Genomic DNA, 23,659 nt, shown 5'->3' with positions numbered 1-23,659 from the left:
CCAGGGAGGGCCTTCGCGGGGCTTCCTTGCACTCCCGCTGGCCTTGCAGGTCCACCGCCGGGCCCCTCACGGGGCTCGGCAGTGGAGCTGCAAGGCCGGCGGCGGCGGCCGGGACCGTTGGGGGCGGGGTGTGTGGCCTTATGACACACTTCCGGTGATGTCAGGGGGTGTGGCCTTATGACACACTTTCGGTGAGGTCAGGGGGTGTGGCATATGCTAATGAGTTATGCTAATGAGTTCCCCTAGCTCTTTTTCTACGAAACGACCCCTGTCAGGGCTCAATGTATACTGTGGGGTTCACCACGGTTTGGACCCGCAGCCTGGTTTTAGGTCCAGGGTCCAGTGTGGAGAAAAAGGCTACTTTACCAGAGCTGACAACATTATTTACTTGAGTGGGGGTTGGTTTTTGTTTTTTACTTTTTAACCATAACAGGTTATGGTTAATGCACAGAGGCGTTCCTCAGAAAATGAATACATGAAGCTGCCTTATCCTGAATCAGACCCTTGGCCCATCGAAGTTCAGTATTGCCTGCTCAGACTGGCAGCCGCTCTTCAGGGTCTCGGGCGGAGGTCTTTCCCATCACCAACTACCAGGTCCTTTCAACTGGAGATGCCGGGGATTGAACCGGGGAACTTCTGCAGGCCAAGCAGAGGTTCTTCCACTGAGCCACGGCCCCTCCCGAAAGAACACGTGAAGCTGCCTTATCATGAATCAGACCTTTGGTCTATCATGCAGGGTTGCCAACTCTGGGCTGGGTAATACCTGGAGATTTTTGGGGTGATGCCTGGGGAGGGAGCGGTTTGGGGAGAGGAGGGGGCCTCAGTGGGGTACAATGCCACAGAGTCCACCAATGTTCCCTCTAAGCTGTGGAGTCTTGTGAGCAACAATTCTACTTTGTGGGCTACTGGCATTAAAGTTGTGAGCGAGCGATTTGGCTGCTGCATAAATTAGTCTGCTCTGGAGCCATTCGTCTTGAGCTAAGACAAAAATGTGTGAGCCGGGGGCTAAAAAAACGTGAGCTAGCTCACGCTAACTCAGCTTAGAGGGAACACTGGAGTCCACCCTCCAAAGCAGCCATTTTCTCCAGGAGAACCGACCTCTATTGTCTCAAGGTCAGTTGTAATCGTGGGGTCCCGCCTGGAGATTGGCAACCCATTAGCCATCAAAGTCAGCATTGCCTACTCAGACTGGCAGCGGCTCTCCAGGGTCTCAGACTCAGGCCTTCCGCATCACCTCCTGCCTGATCCTTTGAACTGGAGATGCCGGGGACTGAACCTGGGACCTTCCGTATGCCAAGCAGAGGCTCTGCCACTGAGCCACGGCCCCTCCCCAGTGCTTAAACGCTTTATGCCAAGGGCAGCAGAAATGTACGGTGTCGACACGCAGGCGGCTCTGTCCCAGGCCCCCTCCCGATCCGCGCCTCCTCCTCGAGATCGGCACAGACAGCTGGGAGAGGCCGAGGGCCTGACGGAATGTCCTGCCCAACCAGCCTCCTGTTGGTTGACGTTGCTGCTTCAAGAATGTCACAGGCTTTGAAGTGCGGCCACCCGAAGCGGCCAAGGAGGTGCCTGGGTTTCACCCCAGATAACGGGGGAGGACAGGGGGAACAGGGTGGGGGGCGGAGCCCTGCTGGGGGGGAAGCCTGCTGGTGTCTCTGGTGGGCGCGTGCTTTGCATGAAGAAGAAGAAGAGGAAACTGGATTGATACCCCCGCCCTTCACTACCCGAAGGAGTCTCAGAGCGGCTTACGAACTCCTTTCCCTTCCCCTCCCCACAACAGACACCCTGTGAGGTAAAAGAAGAAGAAGAAGAGATTGGATTTCTACCCCGCCCTTCACTACCCAAAGGAGTCTCAGAGCGGCTTACAAACTCCTTTCCCTTCCCCTCCCCACAACAGACACCCTGTGAGGCAGGTGGGGCTGAGAGAGCTCTGACAGAAACTGCTCTTTTTCAAGAACAGCTCTTGTCAGAACTACGGCTTGCCCAAAGTCATCCAGCAGGTGTGAGTGGAGGAGTCGGGAATCAAACCCAGTTCTCCCAGATGAGAGTCCGCGCACTTAACCACCACACCAAACTGGCTCCCCACCATGCCATCTAGATAAGTTTAAACAGGAGACAGCACGAGGGCTGCCAGCTCCGGTTTGGGAAACACCTGGAGATTTGGGGGGGCAGAGCCTGATGAGGGCGGGGTTTGGGGAGGGGAGGGGCTACAGTGGGGTAGAAGGCCACACAGCCCACCTTTCAAAGCGGCCATTTCGTCCAGGGGAACTGATCTCTGTCGCCTGGAGGTCAGTTGTAATCCTGGGAGGTCTCCAGCCACCACCTGCAGGTTGGGAACCCTAGATGTTGCATCTGTTGGAAATCGGTTCCCTCGGAGAAAAGGACCGCATCCGAGGGCTGACCCTGTGGTATCATCTCTTTCCTAGAATCCCAGAGGTGGAAGGGGCCATAGAGGGCATCTAGTCCCACCCCCTGCTCCATGCAGGATCTGCCTAGCGCACCCCTGACAAGGGTTTGTCCAGCCGCTGCTTAAAGACTGCCAGTGAGGGGGAGCCCACCACCTCCCTAGGCAGCTGATTCCACTGCTGCACAACTCTGACTGTCAAAAAAGTTTTTCCTAATCTCCAGCCGGTACCTTCCTGCCTTTAATTTAAACCCATTCTTGCGAGTCCTCTCCTCTGCCGACAGGAACAGCTCCCTGCCCTTCTCCTCTAAGGGACAGCCCTCCGAAGACTTCAAGAGAGCCATCCTGTCCCGCCTCAACCTCCTCATCTCCAGACTGAACATTCCCAGGTCCCTCAGCCTTTCCTCGCAGGGCTTCTTGGTCTCCAGGCCTCCGATCCTCCTCCTCGTCTCTCTCCTCTGCACCCACCCCATTCGGTCCACGTCCTTTTTGAAGGGAGGCCTCCAGAACTCCACACAAGACTCCAGGTGCGGCCTGACCGATGCAGTGTACAGCGGGACTATATTGCAACTCTGTATAAAACGGGGACACGACTCACTCTGCCACAAACATTTCTTGAGATCCAGGGTCTGCTTATGCTCCAATATACCATTATAATTTAACCTTTATAATGAAGAGTTTTTTAAAAAAATGAGAATTCTGGCGGGGCTCAGGGCACACATAGGAACTGAGGAAGGGGACCCCTTGTTTGTTGTTGTTGTTCAGTCGCACAGTCGAGTCCGACTCTTCGCGACCCCATGGACCAGATCACGCCAGGCCTTCCTGTCTTCCGCCGTCCTCTGAAGTTGGCTCAACTTCATGTTCGTTGCATCTATGACACTGTCTATCCATGTCTATCCATCTCATCCTTTGCCGTCCCTGTCTTCTTTGACCTTCAATCTTTCCCAGCATCAGGGTCTTCTTCTCCAGTGAGGGCTCCCTTCTCATTGGGTGGCCAAAGTATTTGAGCTTCAGTTTCATTATCTGGCCTTCCGGGGAACAGTCAGGGTTGATTCCTTTTAGGATTGACTGATTTGATCTTCTTGCAGTCCAAGGGACTCTCAAGAGCCTTCTCCAGCACCATAGTTCAAAAGAATCTATTCTTCGGCGCTCGGCCTTCCTTATAGTCCAACTCTCGCAGCCATACATGACTACTGGGAATACCCTTGCTTTGACCATGCGGACTTTTGTTGGCAGGGTGATGTCTCTACTTTTTATCATGCTGTTGAGGTTCGCCATCGCTTTCCTCCCAAGGAGCAGGCGTCTTTTAATTTCATGGCTGCTGTCACAGTCTTGCTTGTAGAGCCGGGCAAATTGCCCCAGTCGTCCGGAAGGAATGCTAGTTCAAGCCTCCCTCCCCGATCCCAGTAATGAAACTCATTGGGTGACCCTGGTCCCGTCTGTCTCAGGCCAGCCTGCCTCAGTGGGGCCGATTTCCCACAAGCCGCTGCTCCGCCCTCGCTCTTCCCTTTCCCCGGATCGTATGTGTCAATTTCCCACTATTTGCTGCGCGGCCGCATTTTGCCCCGCAGCTTTGCCCAATTTCCCCCGTGTCTACCCGATCCTCAAAAAATAGGATCTAGCTCTGCTATGAGGGGAAATAGCAGCCCCAGGACATGTTCTCTGTTCTGTCCAGCACCAGGCATGTACAGTGTTTCTAAGCTGAGTTAGTGTGAGCTAGCTCACAGTTTTTTAGCCTCCGGCTCACAGATTTTTGTCCTAGCTCAGGAAGATGGCTCCAGAGCAAACTTAATGTATGCAGTCACCAAATGGCTCGCTCACAGCTTTAATGCCAGTCGCTCACAAAGTAGAGTTTTTGCTCACAAGACTCCACAGCTTAGAGGGAGCACTGGGCATGTTATCGTGTTGCGTCAGCGTTTTTGGAAAACAACCCCGAAGTCGGGGAGAACGGTCAAAGGGTGGAAACCCCCGCCCACACGCTGGCAGGGAGCACTGCTGACTGCGAGATACAACAGTGTCCTCGGAAGGGAAATTGGGGCTCAGGGTTCGTTCCCATCCCAGCCGCCTCGAGCAGCAGGTTAAGGCAAAAAAGGGAAGGGACCAAAAACCTGTTCTCCCGCGGGGTGTGGCCCCACATCTTCCTTTCGGCTCCCTCCCACACCACATGTTCCAGCTGGCGCGGAGAGAGTCTGATGCTGCGTCATCAGCATCTTCTCTGGCCCCTTCCCCCGCCCCGCCGTGGGGCTTGTGTCACCTGGCAGTGTCTTCAGCAGCTAGGAAAACAGGCAGGGATCCAGCAAAGGTCTGCCCCGGCAGGGAGAAAGTGAAAAGGCTGCACCTGCTGGATACCTGCCTGCCATGGTCAGAAAGAAGGCACTTTCCTGCCTGGAAGAAGGAGGAGAAGGAGGAGGAGAAGAAGAAGAGGAGGAGGAGGAGGAGGAGAAGAGGAGGAGGAGGAGGAGGAGATTGGATTTATACAAACTCCGTTCCCCTCCCTGCCCCACAACAGACACCCTGTGACTTAGGTGGGGCTGAGAGAGCTCTGACAGAAACTGCCCTTTCAAGAACCACTCTGACAGAACGGTGGCTTGCCCAAGGTCATCCAGCAGCTGCAAGCGGAGGAGTGGGGAATCAAACCTGGTTCTCCCAGATTAGAGTCCGCGCACTTAACCGCGACACCAAACTGGCTAAGTATATTTATAGCAATACCAGTGGGGAGATTTGACTGCTGCTCTTAACCACTACGCCAAACTGAGAATATGCACACTGCAACTGAGCGCATGACAGGAAAATGATATATAAACATTTCAAACAAAGAAGCCAAACTTGATCTGCAGACTAGAGTCCAGCGATCCTGCAGATCACCCTGGGGTTACGGGCAAAGAACGAAGGGCTTTGGCCTGGGCACCCCTAGCCTGCCGGTTCAAACAAAAGCCTGGGGCGGATACACAAAGAAACGGACTCCCCTTGAAGTCTGCCCCTTGGGTTGCCAGGTCCCCCCCCCAGACACCTGCATGGGTTTAGGGTTGCCAGATCCAGGCTGGGAAACTCCTGGAGGTTTGGGGATGGAGCCTTGGGAGGACAGGGGCCTCAGTGGGGTATGGTGCCACAGAGTCCACACTCCAAAGCCAAGGGAACTGATCTCTGTAGTACTGAAATGAGCTGCAATTCCAGGAAAGCCCCAGGTCTGGGGGTGTGGGGTGTGTGCCAGCCTCCATATCTTCCACCCAGCCATATAATACGGTTCCCCTCCTATGATTACTCCTGCCCACCTAGCAGTGTGAAAGCAAAAAATTGCAAGCAGATAAATAGGTACCACTTCACTGGGAAGGTAACAGCATTCCGTGCCCCTTGGTGTTTAGTCATGCCGGCCACATGACCACAGAAACGTCTTCGGACAGCGCTGGCTCTTCGGCTTGGAAACGGAGATGAGCACCACAACCCTAGAGTCAGATTCGACTGGCTTTCGAGCAAGGGAACCTTTACCTTTTTACCTATGATTACAGACAAACCTCTTTTGCTGACTGCCTGTTCTAGTGGAAACCAGGATAGACAACTGCACACAGACAGACAATTGCTCAATCTCAGGAGATATTAATCCAGAGGAAAGAGCGGTGTGACCCCTGCTCAAACAAAGCACGCCATTCCCAGGGCCGAAGAGCCTCCTGGATGGATTGGCAACTACAGCAAAGGGTCATCATCCACCCCTGTGCTGTTCTCTCATCAGGGGCCAGCCGGCCGTTTTCGGGAAGCGGCGGAACAGAGAGCGGCTTCCCCTCCTCCCCGGCTTCCCTTTGATGCTCCGACTTCAGACGAATGCAATCCATTATCCAAGGAGAGGTATCCTGCCCGGTGATTAATCTCATTAATCTTGAGGACAGGATACTAGTGGGGCTCCCATCTGTCTAGAAGGAGCATATATCCGCATCTACAAACATTCCCACCAATGCTCCCTCTAAACTGCGGAGTCTTGTGAGCAAAAAATTCTACTTTGTGAGCTCCTGGCATTCAAGTTGTGAGCGAGCGATTTGGCTGCTGCATAAATTAGTTTGCTCCGGAGCCATCCTCCCTGAGCCAAGACAAAAATGGGTGAGCCAGAGGCTAAAAAACTGTGAGCTTGTGCACACTAATTCAGCTTAGAGGGAACACTGCCTCCCACCCAGGGGTCATTTCCTGCAGGAGCGCACGGGAGCAGAGCTCCAGCGGTAAAGAGCCCAGGGGGTGGGCACATGCAACAAGCCCCGCCCCCTGTTCCCAGCAGCCCTCAGTCAGAGCAACACGTGGGTGAATTGCCGAGCCCCCCCCCCCCCCCCGGTCCAAAACAGTCCAGTGGCACCTTTAAGACCAAGTGTTATTCAGGTACAAGCTCTCCCTCCTCTGCGAGGACAGATCTGCACGTCCCCCCCCCCCAAACAGCTAGCAATCCAAGAGTCCAGTGGAGCCTGAGTAGTGGGTGTTGCCTTCTGACACACTTCCGGTGATGTCAGGGGGTGTGGCATATGCAAATTAGTTATGCTAATGAGTTATGCCAATGAGCTCCTACGCCTCTTTTTCTACAAAATGGCCCCTGCTCCCACCTAATTCTGGGTGTGGGGGGACAGGGCGGCCAAGAGTCACTGGAGACCCGCTAATTCGTGTGTCCCCCCCCCACCAACCAGGCCTATATTAGAAAATCAAATCACATGACTTGCCTAACTCCCTCCCTCTTCCACTGTGACCTGGAACGTTGTCTTTTTAGTAACCCATCCCTTCTCAATAACCCCATGTGGGCAGGGTTCCCACCTTCCAGGTGGGGCCTGGAGATCTCCCGGAATTACAACAGGCCTCCAGATGACAGAGATCAGTTCCCCCCTGGAGAAAATGGCCGCTTTGGAGGGGGGGGTCCATGGCATTAGACTCTGCTGAGGTCCCTCTCCTCCCCAAATCCCACCTTTCCAAAGCTCCACCACCACCCCAAATTGCCAGGCATTTCACAACCTGGAGTTGGCAACCCTAGCCTGGGTCAAGATCCAGGCACAATGGAAGGAAAGAGGGAGTCCCAGCTGCATCACATGAACACACATGAAGCTGCCTTCTACTGAATCAGACCCTCGGTCCACCAAAGTCAGTCTTGCCTACTCAGACTGGCAGCCGCTCTCCAGGGCGCTTGGGGGGGGGGGTCAACAGGGGGGGGGCTTCTAGTGTCCTGGCCAGGTTGGGGGGGGGGGTCAACAGTGGGAGGGCTTCTAGTGTCCTGGCCAGGTGGACCTCCTGATGGCCCCTGGTATTTTTGGCCACTGTGTGACGCAGAGTGTTGGACTGGATGAGCCTTTGGCCTGATCCAACATTGGCTTCTCTTATGTCCTTATGTTCTAGTGTCCTGGCCCCACTGGTGGACCTCCTGATGGCCCCTGGTATCTTTGGCCCCTGTGTGACGCAGAGTGTTGGACTGGATGAGCCTTTGGCCTGATCCAACATTGGCTTCTCTTATGTCCTTATGTTCTAGTGTCCTGGCCCCACTGGTGGACCTCCTGATGGCCCCTGGTATTTTTGGCCACTGTGTGACGCAGAGTGTTGGACTGGATGAGCCTTTGGCCTGATCCAACATTGGCTTCTCTTATGTCCTTATGTTCTAGTGTCCTGGCCCCACTGGTGGACCTCCTGATGGCCCCTGGTATCTTTGGCCCTTGTGTGACGCAGAGTGTTGGACTGGATGAGCCTTTGGCCCGATCCAACATTGGCGTCTCTTATGTTCTTATGTCTTAGGTGGAGGTCTTTCCCATCACCTCCTGCCATATGCTTTAACTAGAGATGCCGGTGATTGAACCTGGGACCATCTGCATGCCAAGCAGAGCCTCTTTCACTGAGCCACAACTTCCTCCTTCCCTCCACTGTGAACGCAGACTTAGAGATAACACCACAACCCAGAGAGAGAGAGAGAGAGAGAGAGAGAGCTGCATCAGTTTGGTGTAGTGGTGAAGTGCGCCGACTCTAATCTGGGAGGACCGGGTTTGATTCCTCACTCCTCCACGTGCAGCTGCTGGATGACCTTGGGCAAGCCGTAGTTCTGATAAGAGCTGTTCTTGAAAAGAGCAGTTTCTGTCAAGAGCTCTCTCAGCCCCGCCTACCTCACAGGGTGTCTGTTGTGGGAAGGGGAAGGGAAAGGAGTTTGTAAGCCGCTCTGAGACTCCTTTGGGTCGTGAAGGGCGGTGTATAAATCCAATCTCTTCTTCAAGCCACACACCCCCTTCCTAAGGTTTCCCCCTCTCCAGGGTGAGCGATGGGTCGCTTTGCTTTCTGTTCCCTGCTTCCCAAATGCCACATCAGCAGCCTGCAGGGAAGATGCCGGGTGGCCATCCCAGGAGGAGGTGGTTTTGGCCTCCGGCCACAGACGGACCACGTCCGGGAGGCCGGCTGAAGAAATTACAGAGCAGAGAGCTAATCAGTGGGTGGGATCGAGGCCCGCTAGGCCTGAGGCGGGGAAGAGCAGGGGAAAGGGGGTAAGGGGTGGGCAACCAAGCCCCAGTTTAATTAGAGGAGAGGTCCAGTCTTGGCCGAGGGAACCGCTTCCATTCCACTCCACCGCCGGCCCCTGAGCAGAATTTAGCAACCCCTTCTTAGGGATGCGGAGCGACGGATGCCTTTCCCACTTGAAAAGAGGGAGGCTGATAAGACAGAGTCACGGGCCCAACCAGTTCCACCGGAAAATGTTGTCTTTTGGGTAACCCCTCCCTTCTCGGCGGCCCCGTGTGGGAAGGGCTGCTCTGAGTAAGAGTCGCCTTGGCAGCGCCATCTGACAGGACACGCCACTCGAGGGCAGAGTCACCGGCTGTTTCCCCACACCTTTCCCCGAAATGGCTGTCTGACAGGCAGAAATTCAACCGGCCGGCTGTTTCTGTAGCACGGAGATGTAGGCGTGAGGCTCCCTGTGGGACGCCTGCCTGTGTCTCAGATGGGCCAGTGGGGGGGGGGGGAATGGCTAACCTCATGAGGGGGGCGTTAAATATCTAAAATGGGAATCAAGAAGAAGAAGAAGAAGAAGAGGAGGAGGAGGAGGAGAAGGAGATTGGCTTTATTCCCTGCCCTTCACTTGGGGTCTCAGAGTGGCTTACAATCTCCTTTCCCTTCCCCTCCCCACAACAGACACCCTGTGAGGTAGGTGGGGCTGAGAGAGCTCTGAGAGAAACCGCCCTTGAGAGAACAGCTCTGAGAGAACTTGTGGGTGACCCAAAGTCACACCAGCAGCTGCAAATGGAGGCGTGGGGAACAATGTTCCCTCTAAGCTGCAGTCTCGTGAGCAAAAATTCTACTTCGTGAGCTGCTGGCATTAAAAGTTGTGAGCGAGCGATTTGGCTGCTGCATAAATTAGTTTGCTCTGGAGCCCCATCCTTCCTGAGCTTAGACAAAAACGTGTGAGCCAGAGGCTAAAAAACTGTGAGCTAGCTCACACTAACTCAGCTTAGAGGGAACACTGGTGGGGAATCAAACCCGGTTCTCCCAGATTAGAGTCCGCGCACTTAACCACTACGCCAAACCTCTGATCCCTTCCTCTCGGGCACACGGGGACGGGTTTGGTTTTTCAGTGTGGTGGGATGGAAGGGCACGTGGCTCAAAACCTCTCTGTGGCTACTTCACCCGGCAGAGCCTCCACGCTGAAAACAAATCCCAGAGCTAAGTCCGGGTGAGTTTGGGGCTCATCTCTATGCCAGGACAGAACACTAGCTGAGCTACCCATTAGGCACAAAGCTGTTCCCGTTGGCAGCAGAGCAGAGGACTCCCAATCGTGGGTTGAAATTAAGGGCGGGAAGGGACCGGCTGGATCTTAGGGAAATCGTTTTGACAGTCAGAGTTGTGCAACAGCGGAGTCAGCTGCCTGGGGAGGTGGTGAGCCCCCCCCCCCCCACAGTCTCGAAGCAGCGGCCGGACAAACAGGAGTCTGGTGAGCAAAAATTCTGCTTTGTGAGCTACTGGCCTTAAAGTTGTGAGCAGGCCATTTGGCTACGGCATAAATTAGTTTGCTCTGGAGTCCTCCTTCCCGAGCTAAGAGAAAAATGTGTGAGCCGGAGGCTAAAAAACTGTGAGCTAGCTCACACTAACTCAGCTTAGAGGGAATACTGCTCTGGGCTTGATCCTGCATTGAGCCGGGGGCTGGAGTAGAGGGCCTATAGGACCCCTTCCAACTCTGCGTGATTCTAGGATTCTAAAATAACCATGTGTATATCTTTTATTAACAACAACAACAACAACAACAACAACAACAGATCCCTGTCTTACGCCAGAGATCCATTAAATCCACTTTACTAGCCGTTTGTATCACTGAACACACTGTAGGCTTGCCAATTCCAGGCCTGGGAATTTGTTGGGTGTTACAAGTCAAAACACTTCAGTATTTACAGGGTTAATGTTGTTTGTTATGATCAACAGGAAGTCACATGTTTGTTTGTAACCAATCTGTTTAGACAACAGAATGCCCGGGAACTTTGGAGCTAACTTGCTAGTCTGATTGGAAACCAAGGTGTCAAGTATTTAGCATATTGGCTTCTCTTTCCTCTCTTTGTTCTGACTGAGAAGGAGACGCCATTCTCTTCCCGTTTTAGCTTTTAGCTGTAAGGATGTTGCCATATTAGCTCTTTGTTATTTTATATCCTGTGTACCTTTTTCCCATGTTAGGTTTATAGTAAACTTTTATATTTTAAACACACCACGGACTCAGTCTCTTAATACTCTGCTGACTTACTCAAAAAGAATCCCAACAGAATTGCTAGAGATTTAGGAGTGAAAACTCAGGGGGACAGGGCTCGGGGAGGGGAGGCGTCTCAGTGGGGGTACAATGCCACAGAGTCCCCCCCCTCCAAATCAGCCATTTTCTCCAGGGGAACGGATGTCTCTAGTTTGGAGATCAGATGTAATTCTGGGAGATCTCCAGGCCCCGCCTGGAGGCTGGCAGCCGTCTCAACCACAACCATCAGCGACTGATAAAGCAGCACACTGCCAGGTTCCTCCCCTCTGCTACATACCTTTGAGTTAATTGAACAGCACTAGGGTGGCCTGAAGTGCATTGCACAGCTTTTTCTTTTTACTGGGGGGGGGGGAATTGCTGCTATACCCCTGGCACTGCCACAAGGAAGCTTTTGGTTACGCACCCAACAATTCTGGCTGGGGGAAGAGAGGTGGGTGTGACGGGTGGCCAGTGGCCCCAGTTCAATTCAGGGTGTCGAGGGAGAGGAAAACCCCCCAGCTTCCATGTCGTAAAGGGGCTAACGCCATCACACGCCAGAAACCAAACGTTCCTACCCCGGGGGCACTCACCGATGAGGAACTCGAGGCAAACCCGGTGCTCTTCGGGGTCGTAATCCTGCTGGAACTGAAGCCGGATATCGAACGGCTGCCCGCGGCGGACGATGAGGTTGTCGTATTCGTATTCGTCCGTGTGGTGCGCGTGCCGGTTGGTGCTCGACCGGCTGCCCAGCATGTCAATGCCGCTGACCACCAGCATGCCCTCTGCGCAAAGAAGGAAGACGGTCAACCTCGGGGACGGTCTCTCCCCGGGGATGGGCAGCTTGGGGCTCCTCTCCTTAGTGAAAGGGTCCACGGGGAAGGACTAGAGCTGACAGCCGGCCCGATAAGAGGGCTCTCAGGAAAATGAGGACTTAGTTTTATTTTATGTGTGACAGCCAGGGGTCATTTCCTGCAGGAGCGCACGGGAGCGGAGCTCCGGCAGTAAAGAGCCCAGGGGGTGGGCACATGCAACAAGCCCCGCCCCCTGCTCCCAGCAGCCCTCAGTCAGAGCAAGAAGCAGACAGGTAAGTTGCAGAGCCCCCCCCCCCCCGCCCCCGCAAAATTGCGTGGCACCTTTAAATCACAGGTACAAGCTCTCCCTCCTCTGCGAGGACAGATCTCCACATCCCCCCCCCCCCCCCCCCCGATAGCTAGCAATCCAAAACAGTTCAGTGGAGCCTGAGTGGTGGGTGTTGCCTTCTGATGTCAGGGGGCATGGCATGTGCAAATAAGTTATGCTAATGAGTTATGTTAATGAGCTCCTGCACCTCTTTTTCTACGAAATGACCCCTGGACTGACAGCATTCCCAACGAAGGAGGTTGCTGGATTTCATGGTTTTAGGGAAGGGGTCCCCAAACCTTTTGAGCCTGTGCCCACCTTTGGAATTCTGACACAGGGCGGTGGGCTCAACCACAAGATGGCTGCCTTCTAGGGGGCGCCCACAAGCTGTCAGGGCATGAGGGCATGCAAAACTCCAATAGCAAATAGGACAAAATTTGACTCCAGTGGCACTTTTAAGACCAACAAAGTTTAATACTGGGTATTTCGTGTGCATATACACATCCAAAGAAGTGTTCGTGCATCCAAAAGCTCATCCCCAGAACTAAACTTTGTTGGTCTTAAATACTGAATTTAGTGATTTAATCTCTAACAGGATTGTGTTAATCGACAAAGATCAGTGGCCTGTTTTAAAGTGTCCCATAAAACAGTTTCAGTAGCAAGACTTTCAAAAACTCTCACGGTCGAAATTTTAGCAAGCTCAGCAAAGCTGGATCGGCGTGTAGAAGGAGCAGAGTTGCACTGGAGTGTAGAAGGAGCAAAACTGCATCAGAGTGTAGAAGGAGCAGAGTGGCACCAGAGTGCAGAAGGAGCAAAGCTGTATCAGAGTGTAGAAGGAGCGGAGCGGCACCAGAGTGCAGAAGGAGCGGAGCGGCACCCGAGTGCAGAAGGAGCGGAGTTGCATTGGAGTGCAGAAGGAGTGGAGTTGCACTGGAGTGTAGAAGGAGCAAAGCTGCATCAGGGTGTAGAAGGAGCGGAGCGGCACTGGAGTGCAGAAGGAGCGGAGTTGCATTGGAGTGCAGAAGGAGTGGAGTTGCACTGGAGTGTAGAAGGAGCAAAGCTGCATCAGGGTGTAGAAGGAGCGGAGCGGCACTGGAGTGCAGAAGGAGCGGAGTTGCATTGGAGTGCAGAAGGAGTGGAGTTGCACTGGAGTGTAGAAGGAGCAAAGCTGCATCAGAGTGTAGAAGGAGCGGAGCGGCACCGGAGTGCAGAAGGAGCGGAGTTGCATTGGAGTGCAGAAGGAGTGGAGTTGCACTGGAGTGTAGAAGGAGCAGAGTGGCACCGGAGTGCAGAAGGAGCGGAGCGGCACCGGAGTGCAGAAGGAGCGGAGTTGCATTGGAGTGCAGAAGGAGCAGAGTTGCACTGGAGTGTAGAAGGAGCAAAGCTGCATCAGAGTGTAGAAGGAGCGGAGCGGCACCAGAGTGCAGAAGGAGCAGAGCGGCACCTGAGTGCAAAAGGAGCGGAGTTGCATTGGAGTGCAGAAGGAGCAGAGTGGCACCAGAGTGTAGAAGGAGCAAAGCTGCATCAGAGTGTAGAAGTAGTGGAGTTGCACAGGAGTATAGAAGGAGCAGAGCTGCATCGGAGTACTGAAGGAGCGGCATGGCCATGGTGCATTTGACACAATTTGCTCTGCAGAAGTCCAGCCACGTTTCCCTCCTCTCTCTTTCCTTGGGCCTTCTCCACCAGGCAGCCGATGCCCTCCTCGTTGCTCACTTACCACGGATGACAGGAGCCGTCCGCCGAGCTCCAGGCACCTCCCCCGGCGCGGGTCCCCAATCGGCATCATCCGCCTGGCCTGAGCAGCACCGGCAACACCTATAGAACCAATTCCGTTTCCTCCTCCTGGGTGGCTGCTCCGGCTGGCCGGCCGTTCGCAGGCGGGCACTGGCGTTGGCCCATCGGCCCGTATCCCCTCTTGGGTCTGGCACTGGCATGGTTTCTGAAAGGGGGAGAAGGGACGGAGAGTACAGTGTCAGGGTTAGGCATTCAAGAGGCATCCTACTCGGCTGTTTATCTTGCCACACCCCAGAGCCAGCTGCATTTCCACAGAGGCCGGCGAGAACGCAGAGGAGAGATCAAGTGGGGTTAGTAGACTATGGGATGCTGTGACTTCAAGGGCTGAAAAAGAGTTACAGGAGGATTAAGAGACTGGCTAATGAGCTGAATAATTACAATTAGCTGGTTACGTTTTTTGATGGGACAGTTTAAATTGTTCCTCGATCTTGGAGTGTTGTTTTGTTTTATGTGGTTAACTTTGGCTACTCATTTTATTTCAAGAAGAAGAAAAAGAAGAGGAAGAAGAAGAAGAGGAAGAAGAAGATGAACAGGAAGAGGAAGAAGAACAGGAAGAGGAGGAAGAAGAACAGGAAGAGGAAGAGGAGGAAGAAGGAGGAGGAGGAAGAAGAGGAAGAAGAAGAGGAGGAGAAGGAAGAAGAAGAGGAGGAGGAGAAGGAAGAAGAAGAGGAGGAAGAAGAAGAAGAGGAGGAAGAAGAAGAAGAGGAGGAAGAAGAACTACCCCACCACCAGATAGGGTTGTCAACTCTGGTTTGGGGAATTTCTGGTGATTTGGGGGGTGGAGCCTTGGAGTAGTGGGTTTGGGGAAGGGAAAAGACCTTATTGGGGTCTAATGTCATAGAGTCCACCCTCCAAAACAGCCATTCCCCCCCCCCCGGGGAACTGAGCTCTGTAGGCTGGAGATCAATTACCGGGAGATCACCAGGCCCCACCTGGAGGTTGGCAAGCCTAGATGATAGGCGTTGGTGGGAACCACTGTCTCTGTGACTGGCTCCCAGGACAGCAGTTGCCACAGCTCCCTGGACAGCTGTTTTCCATTTCGGGGCCTCTCTCCACTGCCCTCTGGTTTCTCCCGGAAAGGGAGAAGACCAGACTTCTTCTGCAGAACAGTTATTAAAGTTGGAAAACGCAGCTTGTTTCTGGACCGGGTTCTTCCCCGTCCAAACCTCGGAAGCCACACGGGGCACCCCACACTCTCTCGGCCTTCTTTGCGCTGAGCCACAAAACCACCCTGCCCTGCCGGTGACCTCTCCGAAGTCCGATTTGAGCAAATGAACCTTCACCTACTGAAGCATTTAAGGCTGGCCGAAGAGACAAGAGTTCCACAGGAGAAGCCTCCCCCCCCCCAGCTCCAGTGCCCCTCCGTGAAGTCATCCCTGGCAATGCCCCCTCTAAGCTGTGGAGTCCTGTGAGCAAAAATTCTACTGGCATTAAAGTGGTGAGCGAGCAATTTGGCTGCTGCATACATAAGTTAGCTCTGGAGCCCTCCCTTCCTGAGCGAAGACAAAAAGGTGTGAGCCGGAGGCTAAAGAACTGTGAGCTAGCTCACACTCACTCAGCTTAGAGGGAACACGGATGCCTAGTGGTTTATCATAAGGAAGTGTCTGTAGCAGAAGTCTTAATAGAAGCCGTCTGTCTGCAGCCTGGCTCCTCATCAGTTTTCCAGGAAAGAGGGATTTGCATAGAAGTGCAGATCGAATCAGTGTATCTGCATTCATCTCATCCAGGGCTATTTTTGAGCAGGAACGCACAGGAACGGAGTTCCGGCTGGCTCCCGAGTTGGCCACGCCCAGCAGGAACTCATTAGCATAATAGGCCACACCCAACGCCAGGAACTCATCCGGATTGGCTACATTAGGGGTGTGTGGCCTAACATGCAAAGGAGTTCCTGCTACAAAAAAAGCCCTGGGTTTTGACAACAAACAAGGTAAACAGAATAAGAAGCAAAAGGTGGGTGTGGCTGGATGACCACACTTCTGGTAACATGGGGGTATGGCCTAATAGGCAAATGAGTTGTGCTGTCAGGGGTGTGGCGTAATATGCTAATAGGTTTCTACTGTTGGGTGTGGCCAATTATACTAATAGGGTTGCCAAGTCAATTTTTCTTACCGGCGGGAGAGCCTCGCGGGCTCCGGGAGCCGTCCGTCGATGTGTGCGCACACGCCGCCAGCATGTCACCGGAAGTGACGCGCGACGTCGATCACGTTGAAGGCGTGGCCCCGATCGTCGGAGGGAAAACCATAGAGTTTTCCCTCCAATGATCAGGGCCACGCCCCCAACGTGATTGACGTGGTTGCGTCACCTCTGGTGACGCAACCACGCTGCCCTTCAGGGGGCGGAGTTCGCAGCGGTGGGAATCGGGCCTCTGAAGCAGGGGTTTACCCGCCCCCCGCCCCCACTTGGCAGCCCTATATGCTAATGAGTTCCTGCTGGGCTTTTTCTACAAAAAAAGCCCTGACTCATCTCACACGAGATGTTACAGGGTATAAGACTGTAGGGGAGGATTTGAAACGGCTTCAATAAAGCTGTGGGGTGGGGGAAATAACAATTCATCACCGCCCTAGCAAAAAGTGGAGGTTCTTCAATTACGCCAGCCTGCAAATCACGTCTTCCAACCTAGAAATGATTATCCCCTAATCCCTGCTAGATAACAGTTGCGTAGTGAGGGGGGAAACCCTCAACCAATGGGGAGTTTGCAGTCTCAGTATTCAGAGGATTTATAATTCTGGCCACAAATTTATTTAGAACCTCTCAAAGACCTTATTTGTCGTGCACTGAGAGATGGTGACACCTGAGACTGCCGGCATATTTTGCCCCCCTTGGAAGATCTGCCGGGCATTACCTTTTTCCCTGTTCTGGAAGGATTCCGGAATTCAAACACGCCTCAGCAGGATACCTGGGGTTGTCCTCTCTGAGTTGGGAAATACCTGGAGATTTGGGGGCGGAGCCCGGGGGAGGGCGGGGTTAGGGGAAGGGAGGGGCTTCAGTGAGATATGCTGCCGTAGGGTCCACCTTCCAAAGCAGCCATTGTTGACAGATTATCTCTGTCGCCTGGAGATCGATTGTAATCCCAGGAGGTTGGCAACCCTATCCCTTCAGTCCTTTTGCCCTAACCCCAAATTTTTGAGGGTGGGGAAGGGAGCTGTGGAATGCAGCTGGATGGTGGTTACTGAATTGGTGAGTCAAAGGTATTCTGCACATGCTTAGAGGCGGGCACCCTTTTGCAAAGGCAATTACAGCCAGGCGGCTTACAGTTCGGGAGTCAAACCAGATACCATGCTCAGTGAAACCGGGTGTTCTTTTTTAGGCTCCTGCTCCCGCCTCCCATGGCCCCTACTAGGAAGCAAATTATCCCCCCACAGACAAGGCAACCCCAGGATAGCATTAGAGGGAGCGGTGGCGCAGGCGGTTAAACGCCTGCTGGTAACATCTGCGAACAGCTGCTACAGCAGTTCGAATCCCACCGCGGCCAGGGTGAGCTCCTGGCCCTAGTCCCAGCTCCCGCCCACCCAGTGGTTCGAAAGCAAAATAACATCGAAGAGCGAGTAGATAAATGGGTACCTGCCCTAGGTGGCAGGGGGCACCCTCCTCCATTGTGGGGTCTGATGGAGCATCGCAGCGGGCGGCGGCGGCAGACAGCGACGGCGGAATGACAAGCGGTGGCGGCGACGAATGAAGTGGCGATCAGTGGCGGCAAAGGAGGCACAACACCAGTGGTGGATCGGACGTCGGCGGAGGCGGAGCCAGAAGACGCAAAGGACGTAGAGGCGCAGGCGCGGCGGAGCCAAAACGGACAGAGCCGGAGCTGCGCTGACGCGAACCGTGCGCCAGATGGGTCCGCCGAATACAGCGTACAGCCGACCCCTAAGACCACCAGAAGGAGAAGAAGAGGAGCCAAAACCGAAAGCCGAGCCGACAATAAGCCGAACCGGAAAAAAGACCAGCAAGTCCCTCCACTGGGTGCCGGTAGGGCAGTCGCCACCCCTGAATATGTGTGGCCATAGATAGGGATAAAGAGTAACTGTGAGCCGCTCAGAGACCCCTCGGGGTTCGAGCGGGATACAAGCTGAAAGCATAAAGCATAAATAAATAAATCTCACTGCAGTGTTCTGCCTTAAAGTTCTCACTTATCGCTCAGGTCAAAGAGAAGAACAAACAAGGAAGAAGCAAAGGGCCCGGGGAAGAAAGGGTGCTGGGACAGTCCGACAGAGTAGAAAAGAATTAATTTGGTCACAAAGGGGTTAACTGGCTGAGCCACAGCCATTTTGCAGCTGCTCCTCCTCAGGCAATCAGGACAAACAGTGCCATACTTTCCCCCTTTTCTCTCCATAACAAAAAGGGCTAGGAACTTTAAAAAGGAAGAAAGCTGGAAATTCATGATTTGGGGGGTGTTGCTCCCAAATGCCCCCCTCTAGCCAATGCTCCCTCTAAGCTGTGGAGTCTTGTGAGCAAAAAATCTACTTTGTGAGCCACTGGGCATTAAAGTTGTGAGCGGGCGATTTGGCTGCTGCATCAATTAGTTTGCCTCTGGAGCAGTGTTCCCTCTAAGCTGATTTAGTGTGAGCTAGCTCACAGTTTTCTTAGCCTCCGGCTCACCCATTTTTGTATTCGCTCCGGAAGGACGGCTCCAGAGCTAACTAATTTATGTAGTAGCCCAATCGCTCGCTCACGACTTTAATGCCAGTCGCTCACAAAGCAGAATTTTTGTTCACAAGTCTCCACAGCTTAGAGGGAGCATTGCTCTGGAGCCATCCTTCTTGAGCGAAGACAAAAATGTATGAGCTGGAGGCTAAGAAACTGTGAGCTGGCTCACTCAGCTTAGAGGGAACATTGCGGATTATCCACGGTCCTGACAGGGGTCATTTTGTAGAAAAAGAGGTGCAGGAGCTCATTAGCATAATATTTGCATATGCCACACCCCCTGACATCACCGGAAGTGTGTCAGAAGGCAACACCCACCGCTCAGGCTCCACTGAACTGTTTTGGATTGCTAACTATTGTGTGTGTGTGGGGGGGAACGTGCAGATCTGTCCTCGCTGAGGAGGGAGAGCTTGTACCTGAACAAAACTTGGTCTTAAAGGTGCCACTGGACTGTTTTGGACCGGGGGGCCGGGGGGGGGGCTCTGCAACTCACCTGGCTGCTTCTTGCTCTGACTGAGGGCTGCTGGGAGCAGGGGGTGGGGCTTGTTGCATGTGCCCGCCCCCTGGGCTTTTTACTGCCGGAGCTCCGCTCCTATGCGCTCCTGCAGGAAATGACCCCTGTCCATGGAACATAACAGATGCCCATGTAGATAGATTCAGGTGGTTCGTCGTGCTGGTCTGAAGCAACAGAGCAAAGTTTGAGTCCAGGGGCACCTTTAAGGCCAGCAGAGTTCAATTCTGGGTAGAAGCTTTTTGTGTGCACGCACACTTCCTCAGACGACAGCTGTGAAGCATCTCTTGAAGTCTCCTCTAGCCAAGCCAGCTGTGAAAACCCCAATCCAGGAACCCTGGCTCTCTACCCGTTTGTCACATTCTTCTCCCAGCCGCCCTCCTGGGAGTTCGGCCCAGTTGGTCCTCTGTGAGGCTGAGAGAAAGAGACTGGCCCAAGGTAGCACAGTGGTGATTCCAATACAGGGCACCCCAGATATAGCTTGGCACTAACCACTAGACCACCCTGACTCTCAGGCTCTTTCTTCTGTCTGTATCCCCTCAAAGAGGCCAGGCATTTGGCATACGGCCCCTGTCTCTCCCTTCTGAAGCACTTCTCCTAACGTAACACAAGAAGAATCCCTCCCTGGCTGGTTCCCAGCCTTAATTCTTCTCCTTTCTAGGCCAGATCAAACCAAGGCCGATTCTCAGCTAGAGATTTATCTGCCTAGTCCTCCTCAGACCTCCTAAGGACATCAGAAGAGCCCTGCTGGATCAGACCAGTGAGGGTCCATCTAGTCCAGCCTCCTGTCTCACACAGTGGCCAACCAGTTCCTCCTGAGGGCCAACAACAGGGCAGAGAGGCCGAGGCCTTCCCCTAATGTTAAGAAAGTAAGAAGAGCCCTGCTGGGTCAGACCAATGGTCCATCTAGTCCAGCCTCCTGTCTCACACAGGGGCCAGCAAGTTCCGCTGGGAGTCCAACAACAGGGCAGGGAGGCTGAGGAATGTAAGAAGAGCCCTGCTGGGTCAGACCAGGGAGGGTCCCTCTAGTCCAGCATCCCGTCTCACACAGTGGCCAACCAGTTCCTCCGGAGGGCCAACAACAGGGCAGGGAGGCCGAAGCCTTCCCCTAATGTTAAGAATGTAAGAAGAGCCCTGCTGGATCAGACCAGTGAGGGTCCATCTAGTCCAGCCTCCTGTCTCACACAGTGGCCAGCAAGTTCCTCTGGGAGTCCAACAACAGGGCAGGGAGGCTGAGGAATGTAAGAAGAGCCCTGCTGGATCAGAGCAGTGGTCCATCTAGTCCAGCCTCCTGTCTCACACAGGGGCCACCCAGTTCCTCCGGAGGGCCAACAACAGGGAATAGAGGCCGAGGCCTTCCCCTAATGTTAAGAATGTAAGAAGAGCCCTGCTGGATAAGAGCAGTGGTCCATCTAGTCCAGCCTCCTGTCTCACACAGGGGCCAGCAAGTTCCGCTGGGAGTCCAACAACAGGGCAGGGAGGCTGAGGAATGTAAGAAGAGCCCTGCTGGATCAGAGCAGTGGTCCATCTAGTCCAGCATCCCGTCTCACACAGGGGCCACCCAGTTCCTCTGGAGGGCCAACAACAGGGAATAGAGGCCAGGGCCCTCCCCTGATAAGAACATCAGAAGAGCCCCGCTGGATCAGTCCAGGGGTCCATCCATTCCAGCAGCCTGTCTCACATAGTGGCCAAGCACTTCCTTTGGGGGGCCAACAACAGGGAATAGAGGTTGGGCCTCCTGGGATTCAGAGGTTCCCTTTAGTCATTATGCCTCGTGGCCACTGATAGACCTGTCCTCCATGAAACTGCCAAATCCCCCTTTTAAGCCATCTGTCCCTGTGGCCATCATTACACCCTCTGGCAAGGGCATTCCACATTTTAATCACTCGTTGTGTAAAGAATTCCCCTTTCGTCCCTCCTCCTCTTATCCCCTTTCTGGGGGCCAAAGACGCCCGACTCAGGGAGTAAGGAAGAGCTCACTCCGCCATGCGGCACTCGGGTCTCACACTGCCAAACGACCAACCTTCAAGCCTGCAGCTCAGCGTCTTATTAACCTCTAAGCCACCGTGGCCCCTTGGAGAGGGGAGTGAAAGCCAAGCAGGCCGTTTGCCTGGTGTGCTTCACTCCGATAAAAACACAGCAGGAGAGATTCCTCCCAGGCAGAGCGAAACTGTATTCGAATAAAGGAGACCCCAGCAAAAGAGTAGCCAAGGGGTCCGCCCAAAGCATTACGGTGTTACCTGTTATAAATGGCTTTTCAAGCATGTGCCTTATGACACTGTAACTTCACACAGCAAGCACACATTTCTCCCATCCCTGTCTGGGCCCCTCCCAAGTCACAAGTTCCCTTTGTCCTCTTATCTTCTTCCGTGCTTAGCAAGCAATGGCCTTCGGCACATCTGCCACAGAACAATGGCTTTGGTTTTCGGCATGTTTCCAAGCAGAGGCTCATTCCATTCTCGCGTGTTACATAGTGTTGGGTGTTACAAGTCAAAACACTTCAGTATTTACAGGGTTAATGATGTTTGTTAAGTCACATGTACAATCTGTTTTCCCTTGTATGGCTGTGGCCCCGCCCCCAGCATGCCCAGCGTCATAACGTCACTTCCCTGTGACGTGCATGCTGGGGTGGGGTTCCCCCCCGGGGCCCGATTCCCCACGTCGGGGAACGGGCCTTTGGGGCGGGGGGGATTTCCGCCCCCCGGGGGGATTTGGCAGCCCTAGCCAATAACAGGGCAGAGAGGCCGAGGCCTTCCCCTGAGTTTGCCTCCTGCCTCTGTGATTCAGAGATTGACTGCCTCTGAATGTCGAATTTCCTCTCCATCACCATGGCTAGTAGCCACTGATAGACCTCTCCTCCTCCTATAAAACTGTCTGTTCCTGTGGCCATCACTTAGGGCTGCCAAGTCTTGCCTTGGCTTTAGCGGGGGGAGTCCTGGCCCACCCTGGGAGTTCTTCGGCGTGCGCGCTTTGTGCACACACCACGATGACATCACCCAGAAGTGACATCATTGCATCAGGCCCGTTGGGGCGGGGCCACTATCATTCCAGGGGGAATCATAGACTTTCCCCTCAAATGATAGAGCGTCCCCCCGCAACGTGCCTCCTGGTGACGTCATCACACCGGGCACATCTCCGTGTTCCCGGCACTTTGGGGTTAGGGTTACCCCGATCCGGGCCGGCAGGGAACGGACCCATTGAGCGAGGGTTTCCCCGCCCCCCTGGGGGACCTGGCAACCCGACCATCCCTACATCCTCTGGCAACGAATTCCACATATACGGTCTATAGGCTGCGGTCACACACACTAAATAATCCGCGTTCAATCCACTTTCAGTGCACTTCCCAACTGGATTTTGCCAGTTCACACAGGACGACAGAGACCAGATGACAGAGACCAGGTCTCCTGGAAGAAATGGCAGCTTTGGTGGGTAAACTCTATGGCATGGTACTCCACACTGATGTCTCTCCCCCCCAAACTCTACCCTCTCCAGGCTTTGTCCCCAAATCTCCATGGCATTTCCCAACTTGGAGCTGGCAACACGGTGCAGCAGAGTGGCTTGGGCTACAGCCTTCCTCCTTAAAGTGCTGGGGAATTTATTTTATTTTTTTACTTGCAGGTGGTTAAAAAGGATATTATAGCTTTGGGAAAAGTGCAGAAAAGGGCAACTCGAATGATAAAAGGGTTGGAACACTTTCCCTATGAGGAAAGGTTAAGGCGCTTGGGGCTCTTTAGCTTGGAGAAACGACGACTGAGGGGTGACATGATCGAGGTTTATAAGATTATGCATGGGAAAGAGCAGGTAGAGAAAGAGGTACTTTTCTCCCTTTCTCACAATACAAGAACTCGTGGGCACTCCATGAAATTGCTGAGCGGTCGGGTTAGAACGGATAAAAGGAAGTACTTCTTCACCCAAAGAGTGATTAACACATGGGATTCACTGCCACAGGAAGTGCTGGCGGCTATAAGCATGGACGGCTTCAAAAGGGAATTAGATAAGGATATGGAGCAGAGGTCCATCAGTGGCTATTAGCCACAAGGGATAGATAGGGGCTCTGGGGCAAGTAATGCTCTGTCATCTTGGTGCTGGGGGGGATCAACAGTGGGAGGGCTTCTAATGTTCTGGCCCCACTGGTGGACCTCCTGATGGCACCTGGTATTTCTGGCCACTGTGTGACACAGAGTGTTGGACTGGATGGGCCTTCGGCCTGATCCAACATTGGCATCTCTTATGTTCTCATGTTGTTATGTTCTTGGTAAAGTATTCAAATGGAGCCTTATTCCTCAGTAGTATACTTTGGCCTAGCATCTTTGGGCCAAACATGATACCGGAGAGCAGCTGTAATTGTGACACTTCGCTTCCTAGCTTCAGGCGAGGGGTTGTGGTGGGTTAACCTTTCCTCCCCACAGCCTCTTCCCAGTGGAATCCACCCCTCCCCAGCAGTGCTGCTTGTATAAATCATGTACTGGATTCTAGCCTGTGACCACAGCAT

General features: G+C 53.7%; 1 protein-coding gene across 1 annotated transcript in view; it reads right to left on the bottom strand.

Annotated features, from left to right (window-relative positions):
- TGM1 (transglutaminase 1) overlaps positions 1-23,659 on the bottom strand; it is a 68,481-nt gene that overhangs the window by 31,954 nt on the left and 12,868 nt on the right. The window contains exons 2-3 of the mRNA XM_015406374.1: positions 13,939-14,160; positions 11,693-11,884 (exon numbers count right to left, since the gene is read on the bottom strand). Coding sequence (XP_015261860.1) covers positions 11,693-11,884; positions 13,939-14,155 — 409 coding nt within the window. The 5' untranslated portion in view covers positions 14,156-14,160. The remainder of the gene's footprint in view (positions 1-11,692; positions 11,885-13,938; positions 14,161-23,659) is intronic.

Source organism: Gekko japonicus, unplaced genomic scaffold, assembly GCF_001447785.1.
Source record: "Gekko japonicus isolate JY-2015 unplaced genomic scaffold, Gekko_japonicus_V1.1 scaffold2686, whole genome shotgun sequence".
In the NCBI taxonomy this organism is placed as follows: Eukaryota; Metazoa; Chordata; class Lepidosauria; order Squamata; family Gekkonidae; genus Gekko; species Gekko japonicus.
Note: the sequence above shows the minus strand (reverse complement) of the source record. Positions and strands in the feature narration are given on the sequence as shown.